At 36.9% G+C, this 13,667-nt stretch overlaps 1 protein-coding gene across 3 annotated transcripts in view; it reads left to right on the top strand.

The window, feature by feature from the left end:
- The first annotated feature begins 2,571 nt into the window (after positions 1-2,571).
- Positions 2,572-13,667, top strand: part of LOC109540755 (proton-coupled amino acid transporter-like protein pathetic) — a 13,030-nt gene continuing 1,934 nt past the window's right edge. The window contains exons 1-9 of one of the 3 annotated variants that reach the window (XM_019909207.2): positions 2,572-3,189; positions 3,731-3,807; positions 3,862-3,966; positions 7,157-7,307; positions 7,367-7,488; positions 10,806-10,890; positions 10,954-11,179; positions 11,235-11,463; positions 11,518-11,690. In XM_019909207.2, the coding sequence (XP_019764766.1) occupies positions 3,743-3,807; positions 3,862-3,966; positions 7,157-7,307; positions 7,367-7,488; positions 10,806-10,890; positions 10,954-11,179; positions 11,235-11,463; positions 11,518-11,690 (1,156 nt within the window). In that variant the 5' untranslated portion in view covers positions 2,572-3,189; positions 3,731-3,742. Of the gene's footprint in view, positions 3,190-3,730; positions 3,808-3,861; positions 3,967-7,156; positions 7,308-7,366; positions 7,489-10,805; positions 10,891-10,953; positions 11,180-11,234; positions 11,464-11,517; positions 11,725-13,667 lie in introns of those variants that run through there. The other 2 variants (XM_019909209.2, XM_019909208.1) reach the window with 2 other exon arrangements.

Raw genomic sequence — 13,667 nt, 5'->3', positions numbered from 1 at the left:
TTCCTAAGTTTGTCATTTCCAAACTAGAAGAAATAGAAGTGCAATTGTATTTCTCTAGATGAAGAATGGTGTTCGGAATGGGATCAGTGAGTTTGGTTTCAATCTACAGAAGAAAAACTATTTGAGGATTTTGCAAACTTGACCGGATGTTTTAGTATCGCAGTCCGGATTAAAAAATGCTGTTCTCTTCAAACAAGAAGACATAGATAAGCGATTTTCTCCGTCAACATGAAGAAAGGTATTTTGAATGTGAGCGGTGAATTTGGTTCTCATCGGCATAAGAAGAGCGATTTGACAATTTTTCAAAATTCGTATGGACATGCTTATAGCACAGACCACATTTAAAAAAAAAATTGTCGTTTCGAAACCAGAGGCAGTAGAAAGACAATTTTCTTCCTCACCGTGCAGAAAGGCGCTTGGAGTGTGACCGATAAGTTTGGACTCAATAGTCAAAAGCAAAGTTATTTGATAATTTTTGAAACGACTGGATATTTTTGTAGCGCAGTCCGTATTCGAAAATTTTGTTCTTTTCATCAAAAATAAGTAGAAGCACGCTTTTCTTCTTCAACGTTCAGAAAAGCGCTTGCAGTGTGACTGGCCAGTTTGGACTCAATCCACAAAAGAAAAGATATTTGAGAACTTTTGCAACTCTATCGGATATTTTTGTAGCGCAGTCCGGATTAAAAAATATTGTTCTTCTCAAACAAGAGGAGATAGACTCGCGATTTTCTTCGTCAACATGAAGAAAGGTGTTTTTTGAATGCCGCTGGTCAGTTTCGTATCAATCGACGAAAGATAATGCCTTTAAACATACATTTCTCCAACTTCACATAAAAATTCTTATAGCACAGGCCACATTTAAAGAAAAAAAATCGTTTGGAAACTAGAAGAAGTTGAAGCACGATTTTCTTCATCAACATGCAGAAAGGCGCTGGCAGTATGACTGGTGAGTTTGGACTCAATCGACAAAGGAAAAGGTTCTTGAAAAATTTTGCCACCTCCACGGAAGATTCCTAAAGCACAGTCCGGATTTACAAAAATGGTTATTTCCCAACTGGAAGAAGTATATCCGCAATTTTGTTCCTCAACATGACGAATGGTGTTTTGAATTTGCTTGCTGAGTTTAATCTCAATCGGCGTAAGAGAGGGTTTTTGAGAATTTTTCAAACTTCGCATGGAGATTCTTCTAGCACAGACCAGATTTCAAAAATTTACCTTTTCCAAAATCGAAGTAATAGAAGTGCACAAATGAGTTTGAAATGAGACCGGTGAGTTTCGTGCCAATCGACCAAAAAGCAGGTGTTTGATAATTTTTCAAACTCCACGTAGATACCCTTGAAGCGTAGTACGGATTTCAAAAATTTACTGATTCCAAATTTTTCCAGCGTGACGAAAGGTGTTCTGAATGTCATTAGTGAGTTTGGTTTCAATCGGCAAAGGCAAAAGGCTCTCAGAATTTTTCAAGCCCTACGGAGGATTTTTGCAGCGCAGTCTGGAAACATTTAAATTAAAAAATCGCTAAAAGACCAAAAAAACCAGAAGAAACTCAGCAAAACCAGTAGAAAAGCGGTAACTAATGCGAATAAATGATGTGTAAGCGACCAAACTCCCCACTTGCATGCAGATAAATAAGCTACGAGAAAAGCCCATAGGATGAAAAAAATTTAAACAACTATAAAAAACAGAGTGGACAACAGAGTGGACAGTCAAAAGTGAAAATCGACGGTTATTCTTAAATATTTGGAAAGACTGAACACGGGAAATTGCGGAAACTTAAGAAAGTGGCGCGAAATTTTCTTTCAAGCTGGTGAGTTTTGGGGCTTTTAGGTCGTTGAAGCAAATAATTTACGCCAGACGTTTCACAATCACGAGTGGCTTACATCTTGATAGGTGGTTGGCTCAATACAACAACCATCGATAAAGATTCATAAACGCGTGCTTTAAATTAAGAAAAATAAGGAGGATATTCTATTCAAAGACGTCCTAAGAGTCCGAAAAACTCAGTAATCGACCGGAAACTTCGGCACGCACTAGACATCTTTTGAAAAACCCCCTAATTCCGACACTCTGAATAAAAGTTTTCAAGTTATATTTTCTGAATAAACCAGCTGCAACATGGTTATTTAATTCGTTCACATTGGGCCCTGCCAGCCCTGGGCTCGAAATCGTCCGTTACCCTGACAACCGATAACACTGCCGTATAGTTGCTCCTGGATTTTATAATGCATCATCCGAAGCCACAGGCCCGGCTTCAGAGTGTTTTCTCTATTTTAATTTTGAGAGAAAACAAGTTACTTTTTAATAAAAAAAACTTTCCAGAACTTCGTTTACTGTTTAGGGCGCCTTTAACCAGACCAAAGGTGGGTACACCCTGTATATGAGCTTTGGGTCTGTCGGTCCAGGCTATCCAGACAACGTAGGTCGTCTGGCCTTGACCATAGAACGCAAATTACCTGCGTAGTAATGCGAGTAGTGGAATCCGAAAATATCTGGCGCATTTTCCAGCTGTATTACGTTTCCAGCCTGATTGCCAGCAAGAAATTTCGGTCCAGGTCACAAACATTTCCTTATGAGCCGCAAACTGCATGGGCATGCAACCGATTGCTTTCAATTAGGCAACCGTTTTCCTCTTGCTCAATGCTCAATCAACTGAAAGAGTGGAAATCCGCGTCTATCGCGCTTTAGATTAGTGACGAATATTTTTAAAAGCGCGTTATTTTTAGTGTTGGTAATAATAACTAAATACCCACATTTTGAGGTCGTGCCACAAAACTGCAAAATTTATTGCGCTACGAGGTGCGATCGAAACACTCCATTGGAAAATGGGCCAAACCTTCACAGCCTCCAAGCGAAACGAGATGGCCAGGCCCAAATGAGCGCCAGAGGAAAATCTCCACTGAAAGACACTATGAGTCTGGGGGTCTTTTGAGCGGACCTCGTACAGTGTCAAGACTGCATCCGAACACCTTCGTAGGTGTGATTTGTTAGCGGGGACCTCCATTCTAGGCTGTGTTTTGTGATCGCGCCATGTAGTTACATAAAAAGTCGAAACTCACCTCCAGTTAGTGGCAGGACTTTGCCATGTGAATGGATAGTCGCGTTGCTTGAATGTCGTTTAGGGAAAAACGCAGAAATTTGACTTTTTTTAGTGAATGTGAACGCCGTTTCTAGTTGCCAACACGTTTCGTGGTGAGTTCAGTTTTGCAGTGATTTTTTTAAAAATTTGCCATCGCTTTTCGCATCGTCTGCGTTTAGTCCTTCTCACATCAGTGGCTCTTGTAGATTTTATTCAATCGCCTCAACTTCTCCAGACAAATTGGAATTAAATTCGCCAATGTGATATTCTTAGCACAAAAAAAACATTTTGTTTCAAAGTCCAAAAGTTCAAGCACCTATTTAATTGCATAACGGTGCATTGGAGCGAAAGGAAAACACTGCCAACTACCTATCCTTGTCTCAAAGTGACAGCTTGAGCTGGCGCCACTTGGCTGGAGGCCTACTATGGGCCGTTTTAAGCAATTAAACGTCAACGTAAAGTTATTAGTCGGTCAAGGCTCAGTAAATAAAAGTTTGGTTTGTTTAGTTCAATGCCATTTCAATGAGTGGCAGACCAAACATCAAAGTGGCCGATTAGCCACTTAAAGATAAAAAATCACTCTCAAGTTCACAGCGAAAATAATCAATCAAACTACTTCAAGCAGAATGCTCTAATTGAACGTGCGATTTTCAGTGGTTCTACATTATGAGCGTAACCGCGCAGCAGAAGAATAATCTATCAATACCCAGTTTAGACAACTTCAATTCCAAGTGAGTGACAATTCGAGTGGCCCACTTTTGCGCACTCACTCCGTATTGTTTCAGGACAAAACTAGTGATGAATGACAATAATTTTAAAATTGACATTGACCCGGCCGGGGAGAAAATTTACAAACCGCATGAGCATCGAGTACTCAGCCATCCCAATAAGTAAGTATTTGTGACATTTGCGATCTACTAAAGAATATGTCACCTATTTTCATGCAACTTTTGAGTTTTTTGATACGAAAAGTATGTAAGTATGATTTGCTCATAATGCTATTAAAACCAAGTCGCAATCTGAGTGCGATTTTTAAATGTTTCCCTCATCAGCAATGGGCCGAACCGACCCTGGCGAAAAATACATCCATTACTATGACAACCAATAACGCTTCCCTACAGTTGCGCTACATATGTCATAATGAAATCGTAAATATGCAGAGGCGGTTCCAGAGCGATTTTGCTGTTTTAGTGTTTTGGCGACTAAAGAAATATTTCAGTTCATTCCTACAACGATCTTTCGCAGGATCACTTTTTTCATAAAAAGTTAAAATAATTTAGAATTTTGTAACCGATCATTAGGATAGTTTTCAATTTGAGCTTGGAGTACCGAATTTGTTTATTATTTGTTTAAAGTCGGTTTTTTTGAACCGACATTTAATTTGAACATGAATTTATTCATTTGAAAACATCACAATTTCCAAATATTTTCCATGTAATTGCAGATAAATCAGTTTTGGTAAACTTTTTGGGATTTTGAGCAACTTTTAGAATAAAATAAGGACTACGTCGATCGGTTATTCTCCAAAAATTACCCGTTTGCCTTGTCAATGTATTCGCAAAAAAATGTTCTCCGACCCTTTAACATGGTACTCATTTTCAGTTGAAATTGCCTAGAAAGAACGAAAATATCAAATAAACTGCCGTGAATTAAACAAATTTTGGGCTTGCAAGTAAATTTATAGCCACTAATCGATAAATACCGCAAAAGTTCCAAATGTTTCGCTTGCAATTGTAGAGAAATCAGGTTTGGTCGATTTTTCGGGATTCTGAGCAAATTTTAGCATACAATGAGGGCCAGGGGTCATTCTTCAAAAGTTACGCATTTCGCTTGTCGAGGTTTTCGCAAGCAAAGGTTCTCCGACTTTTTAACATGGTACTCACTTTCAGCTGAAATTGTCTAGAAAGAACAAAACTATCAACTAAACTGCAGGGAATTAAACAAATTTGAGCTTGCAAGTAAATTTATTGTCACTAATCGATAAAAACCGCAAAAATTCCAAATGTTTCTCTTGCAATTACAGATAAATCAGTTTTGGTCGATGTTTCGAGATTTTGAGTCAATTTTAGCATAAAATGAGTACCATGTCGACATTGGGACATTCTCGAAAAATTATGCATTTCACTTGTCAACGTTTCGGCAAAAAAATGTGCTCCGACGCTTTAACATCGTATCATTTTCAAATGAACTTGTTTGGAAAGAACGAAAATAACAAATGAAATGCTGTAAATTAAACAAATTTGGCCTTGTAAGTAAATTTATAGCCACTAATCGATGAAAACTGCAAAAAATCCAAATAATTCGCTTGTAATTGCAGATAAATCAGTTTTGTTGACATTTTCGGGATTTTGACCGATTTTAGCATAAAATGAGTGCCATTTGATGGGTCATTCTCCAGAAATTATCCATTGGGCTTGCCAATGTCTCCACAAAAAATGTTCTCCGACCCTTTGACATGGTTCTTTGAGATTTTCAGATGAAATTGTCTGGGAAGCTCGAAAAAAACATCTGAACTGCCGTGAATTAATAAAATTTGGGATTGCAAGTACATTTATGGCCACTAATCGACAGAAGCCGCAAAATTCCAAATATTTCGCATGTAATTGCAGATAAAGCAGTTTTGGTGGACTTTTCGTAAATTTGAGAAAATGCGAAATGGCGATGGGTCACTCTCCAAAAATTACCCATTTGACTTGTCAATGCATTCGCAAAAAAAATTTCTTCTATCCTTTAACATGGTACTCATTTTCAGCTGAAATTGTCGGGAAAGAACGAAAATATCAACTAAACTGCCGTGAATCAAACAAATTTGGGCTTGCAGGTACATTTATAGCTCATCGATGAAAACAGCACAAATTCCAAATATTTCGCTTGCAATTTCAGACAAATCAGTTTTCGTGGACGTTTCGAGATTTTGAGCAAATTTTACCATAAAATAGGTACCATGTCGATAAGCCCTTCTCCAAAAATTACGCATTTTGTATGTCAATGTTTCCGCAAAACAGTGTTCTCCGACCCTTTAACATGATACTCATTTTCAGCTGAAATTGCCTGGAAAGAACGAAAATATCAAATAAACTGCAGTGAATTAAACAACTTTGGGATCGCAAGTAAATTTATGGCCACTAATCGATAAAAACGGTAACAGTTTCAAATATTTTGCTTGCAGATAAATCAGTTTTGGTGGACATTTCGGGATTTTGAGGAAATTTTAGCATAAAATGAGTACCATGTCGATGAGTCATTCTCAAAAAATTACCTATTTGACTTGTCAATGTTTTCGCAAATAACTCTCCCCCGGCCTTTTAACATGGTACTCATTTTCAGCGAAAATTGTCTGGAAAGCACGAAAAAGATATCGGAATTGTCGTGAATTAAACACATTTCAGATTGCAAACACATTTATAGCCACTCATCGATGAAAACGGCACAATTTCCAAATATTTTCCTTGTAATCGCAGATAAATCAGTTTTGGTGGACTTTCCAGAATTTTGAGCACATTTCAGCATAAAATGAGTACCACGTTGATGGGTCTTCTCCAAAAATTAGTCATTACTCAATTAGTCAATGTTTTCGCAAACAAATATTCTCCGACCCTTTAACATGGTACATTTTCAGTTGAAACTATCGGGAAATCGCATTAATCCGTAAAAACCGCAAAATTTCCAAATATTTCGCTTGTAAATAAGGCAGATAAATCATACGTTGGTGGTATTTTCTAGATTTAAAGCAAATTTCAGCATACATTAAGTTATGTACAGGAAACAACGATACTTTTCTCTAACCACACCCGAAGCGCTGATCCTAACAGTTGAAACATATTGCATATTCATAGACACGGTTTTACAAAATATGAAGAAAACCAAAGTTTCGATAAGAAATTGGTAAAGTTTTTGGGCTTTTTGGCTGCCATAGTAAGGAATTTCTTCCAATTCTGCCGTTTCGCATACCTGAGTGACTTGAGTCTTCAGACGTGAACACTGCGACCAGTGAAGCACCTCTCAGTATCCAAGCCATTGCAAGAGCATTTAATTGTGAAATATCAACATCCAAAGAGTATTTTTCTAATAAAAACTCAGTTTTTTAGGAGCCTTTCTACATCTGGTCAAGTCGTCTTTGGGGACTGGCATTTTAGCGGTACCTCGCGCCTTTAAAAGCGCCGGCCTCCTAGTGGGGCTATTCGGCAACATTCTGATTGGAATATTATGCACTCACACTGTATATATCCTGGTAAGTGGGACAGTCATTAAGCGGCACAGCCTCGTTCTTATCCACGTTCCGATTTTCAGGTCGAAACATCAGAAAAAGTATGCGCCAAAGGAAAAATTCCTAGTTTAGGATATGCGGACACAGCTGAAGAAGTCTTCAAACAAGGACCAAAAGCTGTGCGAAAATGGTCTGGCTGTGTCAGGTAACTTTTGAAAATACTTCTTTTGTCCACATCCAAAAAAACATCGTTTACAATCCTTTTTTAAAGTAATATACAGTATTGCATATAATTATTAAAATTCAGGTGTTTATTACTCGAAAACGTTATGAGATCAACGCCAACTTTTTAAGACAGAAAAAAATGTTTTGCAATTTTGTCCGGTTCTTGACAAAATGTTAACTATTTTTCATGTAACATTACATTTTCGGTTTTCGGCAAATTGGCGCCTGAAATTCGTAAGCAAAATTAACACTCAAATTTATAGCCTAATTAAAATTAGGACTAAAAGAGTTAATTACGTGCTCAAATTGCCATTTTAAATTTATTTAAAACGTGTGTATTTGTGTTTCCATCAATATTCCTCATTTTCTGCCTAATTTTTCATTAAGTCTTGGATATTTTGCTACCGATTTACATAAACGTTAATTTTTAATAACCCCCATACGAAGGAGTCCAAGGGCGTGAGATCAGGTGATCTGGGAGGCACTCATTGGCTTGTTGGGGTCAATTTTCCGACATCCGTTAAAGATAAGTACGCGGGATGCCACATAAAAAATTATTATTATTTTTTTTGAGAACTGAATAAAAATACAAAACAGTGAAGTTTCTGTTTAAAAAAACTAGCCTTGATTTTCGACTTTTTTTGGTTACCCTGTATAAAAAAAATAAATGTTTCTGAAAGTGCGTCTTTAAAAACGAAAATCGATGGTCCAAGCATTTTTTGTGTGATTTTTTAGATTAAAAAAATATGAAATTTCAAGATTTAAGCAGGCTCTTGGAATAGCTAGAATAAAATAACTGATAAATTCAAGTCATCTTCGTTCTGGAATTAGCATTTATTGAGGAATGGGCACATTTGTGGTCAAGCCTTAACTGCTACTTAAATTCACAATAGCGGACAAAATATTTAGGCAGTTCGCTACCGGTCTAGGACATTCCGCTCGAAGGACCAAAATGTTAGTTCTTCGGTTTAAGTGGACTCTATATCTCTGTAATTAATTTATTGGCGTTAATATTTTTACAATTTCTGCTCAGCGTGCGGTAGTGCGCTTCTTTTTGGTCTCAATCCAAAAGTTCTAAATCTAAATTACTCAAATTGTCTCAGCTACTTTTACTTAATCAGAGCGGGCAATGGTTTGGCCATGTTGCCTGTGAGTCCCAGAAGTGAAGTCCAAATTCATTTAAAATTCAGCAATTTTGTGAAAAAATGCTTGAATCCGTCAATTTTTATTTTTAAATGCATTTTTTATGGTAGGTTTATTTACACAGGGTGATCTAAAAAAATTACCACTCTCAACTTCATTTTTTTGCATTTCAGCAGCTATTTCTTATACAGGGTGATTCATAATTGGCGTCATTCCTCTGGCGGTGTTGTCTGGCGCTGTAATAGGAGTACAAAAAAAATAGTAAAATAAATTATGTTATTAAAAACTGAGAAATTTGGCAAAAAACTATATCAGAAATACGGCAGCAATGTTTTTCAAGGTAATCTGCCTAATTAGCATTGCGCAAATACCTGTTGCTTYGTAATTATTTAAAACTCCGGTAACCATGGCATTATACAGAGTGACAATAAGATAGACAAGGATAAACGGTAAATTCAACATGTGCCGTTGAATGACGGAACCCATTTCGAAATGTCAACCTGTTCTCATAACCTCGAATATTGATGTTTAAAAATAAACCATACAACACCAAACATTTGAATGGTTAACTCCAGACAAGCTAGTGCATGTGTAATCTCCTTATTATCCACTCTTATTTAGCAGCTTCTCGTATTCAGTTAATTGACTCCTGCTCCATTTGTATCTCCTTGTGCTGTGTGTATCGTACAAACGTGGTAGGAATGTAGTCCTTCCTCGGTATTTATTCGGTGCTTGGGAAAGTGTCAGTTATTGTGCTTTGAGTGCCCCTGGAAGGCACCGATTCGATTATGTCCAATACTTGTTCCTCTGTGTCTGGAACCCGAACATCTATTGCCGTCCATTATCTTCCTGGAACCACTCTCGTCGCTCTTTGTTGCGGGAGTTCTTTCAGCGTCTATGTTACTGTAGCATGTCCCCTGAACTAATCGCATATCAGCCAATTCGTGAAAGGAAATTTAAGGTAAGTCACAGTTTGACAAATTATTGTTATTATTGACAAAGGCTCTACCTGTAACTATCTGTTAATGGCAAAAAACATCATTGCCGCTTTGACTTTCCATCCAAAAATTGTAGAAGAGAACTTTTTTAATATCGCAAATTTTCGTAATTTGAAACAAAGAACGTAATTTTTCTTTTGGAATGCGTAAGTATTCCAATATGCTTCCAATTAAACATGGAACAATTTCAAGATAATGTTTAATAACAAAGTTGAAATTCAATCTTCAACTGTTAATATCTTCTAGAAATTTTCGAAAAAAAATTTCAATGTTTTTCTCGTACTCCCCAAGGGAGCCTCTATCACCCCTTAAAAGGAATGACGCCAATTTTGAATCACCCTGTTTAAATTTTGAAATTTTTACTGAAATTTTAGTATAAGTGAGGTACACCAGAATGCGAGTAATTTACGAGGCTTTTAAATAATAAAAAATAATCCAAACAACAAAAAGCCTTAAAAATAAATCGTATAATTTTATTGTTTAATTCAAAAGTCAGCTTAAAAATTGCTGACCAATTTTTAGATCATCCTGGAAAAATAAAATTTGTAATTCAGCGCGCTGAGTTTTAAATGAATTTACTTCTGGGAGTCACTATATACATTTACACTAAATTAGAGAAATTAAATACTAATTAACTTACATACTTAATTACACTAATTATACGGACATATACACTTCATTACATAAACTTGTCTGTTTGAAAATAGATACTGTATATGTCTGTGTTTCTGTTAGGCATGGGTACACTCAGTAAAATTTCAAGAGTTGGCGCAGTGCTGGCGGAATGACTTGATGCGCCAACTCAACGCACTGGGGTCCAAAAAGTGACTCATAAAAAATGTAGTAACATTTTTTAGGTTAAAAAATTAAATATTGCCAAATTGGAACCGTACAAAATGGTGATCTTTTCTAGGCGTTGAATATTGAAATATTGCCTTTTTTACCTCATTAAATTCTACCATCCTGCTGGGCCTGGTAAAGCCTTAATCCGGCCTTGGGTTAAATGCTATAAGTTATAACACATTAGCTATTGAGTTGTAACTTATTAACTCACAGGGCAATATCAACTCAATACCGCAACGCAACACAGTGTTACCCATGCCTAGTCTGTGTCGTAACACTGATTGTATTGGAACTGTACAAATTGTTTCAACAGAACTTTTGTGGAAATCGCGCTGGTCTCCACCTACTACCTCGGAGTGGCCGTCTACATGGTATTCATCTCCCTCTCCTTGACCAAAGTGAGTGCCGGCACACCAAGGCACCTCTAAGACTGTAACACTGACTCTTTGCCGCTATTTCAGCTCTTTTCATTCTATTATCCAGAGGCGGCGTCCTGGGACAGGTACCAGCTCAAGCTGGTCATCATGGTCCTGCTGATGGTTCTGTGCCAGATCAGAGAGATCAAGCACATGGTTCCCTACTCTTTCATAGCCAACGTGATGCTGGCTGTGGCCTTTGGAATAACTGGTTATTACATATTTTCCGGCCTGGGAGAGGTGGAAGTCCATATGTCCAATGGATTTTCAGGTAATGGGCTCAGGAGGCTGCAGAAGCCAGTGTGCCAGTTTCCAGATCTTTGCAGGAATACCTTCGTTCTTCAGCACAGTGCTTTTTGCCATGGAGGGCATCGGCACCATAATGCCCGTGGAAAACTCCATGCCAGAACCGCAGTTTCTAGGAACCTGTGGGGTTCTCAACTCCGCCATGGTGGTCATTGTGTTCTTCTTCACGTCGATCGGATTCCTCGGCTACTTTCGCTATGGGGAACTGACTGAAGTCACCATTATGAAGAACTTGCCGGATGACAAAATGTAATTTTTGGTAGTTTCTGCTAATTTTTCTACAACTAATGGGGCTTATTGCAGTGCAGCACAGATCGCTCAGGGCGCCATCGGAATCTCAGTATTTTTCTCGTTCATGTTGCAATTCTACATTCCGACCGACATCATGTGGAAGCGGCTCAGATCAAAAATTCCCGAGCAAAAACACAACGTGTCTCAGATCTGGCTCAGAATCATCATGGTTGCCGTTGTTACAGGTCGGTGCTGAGCAGCGGAAGGTTTTGATGTTTTGTGAGTCTTTTGGGTAGAGTTTGAGGGTCTTGTTGATGTGTAAACGTGCATTTGCTAGAATAGGACGAATATTTTTCTTATTTTAAATGAGATAACGCACATACAGGGTGTCCCAACGATGGAGCAAAGTAAGTTGACGCTCCACCGGTATTATTCGTAATGCAAAATGTAATTTCGTCACCATTTATGGGAACATCAAATCCATATACATATATTAGAGCATCTGTCCCTATACAGGGTGTTCCATCGGAACCGCCGCGATCGATATATGGCAAACTGTAATTGAAAGAGATTTGGAAATAGGACAGTGTGCAGAGGTCATTGGGGGCACGCCGCTTAAAATATTTTCAAGATGGCCACACTTCCGGTTATACCGGAAGTGCGTATCAACTTGCTTATTTTAAATGGAACACCCTATATGTTATTACCTTTTTGTATTCTACTTCAAATTCTTAATGTATTTCATGTATCATATCGTATGCCTAAGTCTAGCCGTTTTAAATATTTCAAATTTTATGTAAAAAATGACAGTTGCGGCCACTCGAATAATTATTCATTTTTCCTATAAGGAAATTAGTCATACTGAATTTGAGTCGCATTTATTATTGAAAAGGACTTACTTTAATGGAGCTTCGAAAGCATTTTGAAAACTATTACTGCAAAGTGTTAAAAAGAAAAGTTTCAAAATATAGTTGAGAAAACGGCTCAAAGTCAATTTTTTCAAATGGAAACCACCATTTTTGATAATTTTGTCATATTCAGTATTAAAAATAAGTATAAGTTTGTGTAACGATGTCTATTCCAAAAGTGTTTAGTTTTCGAAATATTGAAAATTAAATTTTTTCTTAGGGCTATTTTGCAGCACCTTCTTTTAGATTCTGTCACTCTTAGTTGCCATGACCAAAGTGGCCATTTTTAATGCAATCAAATGCCAAAGGAATGCTGATACATGTCAGTTACCTTTTGAGCATAATTAATAATCATTCCAGGGCGCTTCAATTATACAAACGAATATTATTTAAACTTATTTATTATTTATGGAGAGTGTGATAAAGTTATATGGAGAATCGTTTACGTATCATTAATTATTATTATATCAATCACTGGAATTAAGACGTATTCAAAATTCTAGCCAAAACCAAAGCATGAAGGCTTCTGTTTTTGTGGATATCGAACGGCATATGTGTCACATGTTTTTGATACAGCTTTATCACATTCTTCACATATCACATAAATAATAAATAAGTTTAAATAATCTTTGTTTGTATAATTGAAGCGCCCTGGCATGATTATAAATTATGCTCAAAAGGTAACTGACAGGTGTCAGCATTCCTTTAGCATTTGATTGCATTAAAAATGGCCACTTTCGTCATGGCAACTAAGAGTGACGGGATTTAGAATAAGGTGCTGCAAAATAGCCATATGAAAACATTAAATTGGCAATATTTAGAAACATAAACACTTTTGGAATAGACATCGGTACACAAACTTACACTTATTTTTAATACTGAATATGACAAAATTATAAAAAATGGGGGTTTCCATTTGAAAAAAATTTGTTTGGGCAGTTTTCTCAACTGGATTTTTAACCTTCTTTTTTTAACACTTTGTATCAATAGTAGTTTACAAAGTGTTTTCGAAAATCCATTAAAGTAAGTCCTTTTCAGTGAGAAATGCGACTCAAAGTATGTAGCACATATTCGCTTATAGGAAAAATTAATAATTATTCGAGTGGCTGCAACTGTTATTTTTCATATAAAATTCCAAATATATCAAAAACGGTTAGACGTGGCTACAGGATATTATATATGAAATATATTTAGAATTTGGAGCAGAATTAAAAAATGTAATAATATACAGGGTTGCTCATTAGTGCGTCAAAGTGCGATATCTCAGTAAATATGAAGTTTACAAGAAAATTCGTCCAACGAAAGTTTTTCACG

Source organism: Dendroctonus ponderosae, unplaced genomic scaffold (assembly GCF_020466585.1).
Source record: "Dendroctonus ponderosae isolate FM_Combo_2020 unplaced genomic scaffold, Dpon_F_20191213v2 Dpon_F_20191213_1, whole genome shotgun sequence".
Classification (NCBI taxonomy): domain Eukaryota; kingdom Metazoa; phylum Arthropoda; class Insecta; order Coleoptera; family Curculionidae; genus Dendroctonus; species Dendroctonus ponderosae.
This window is presented reverse-complemented; position numbering and strand designations above follow the sequence as displayed.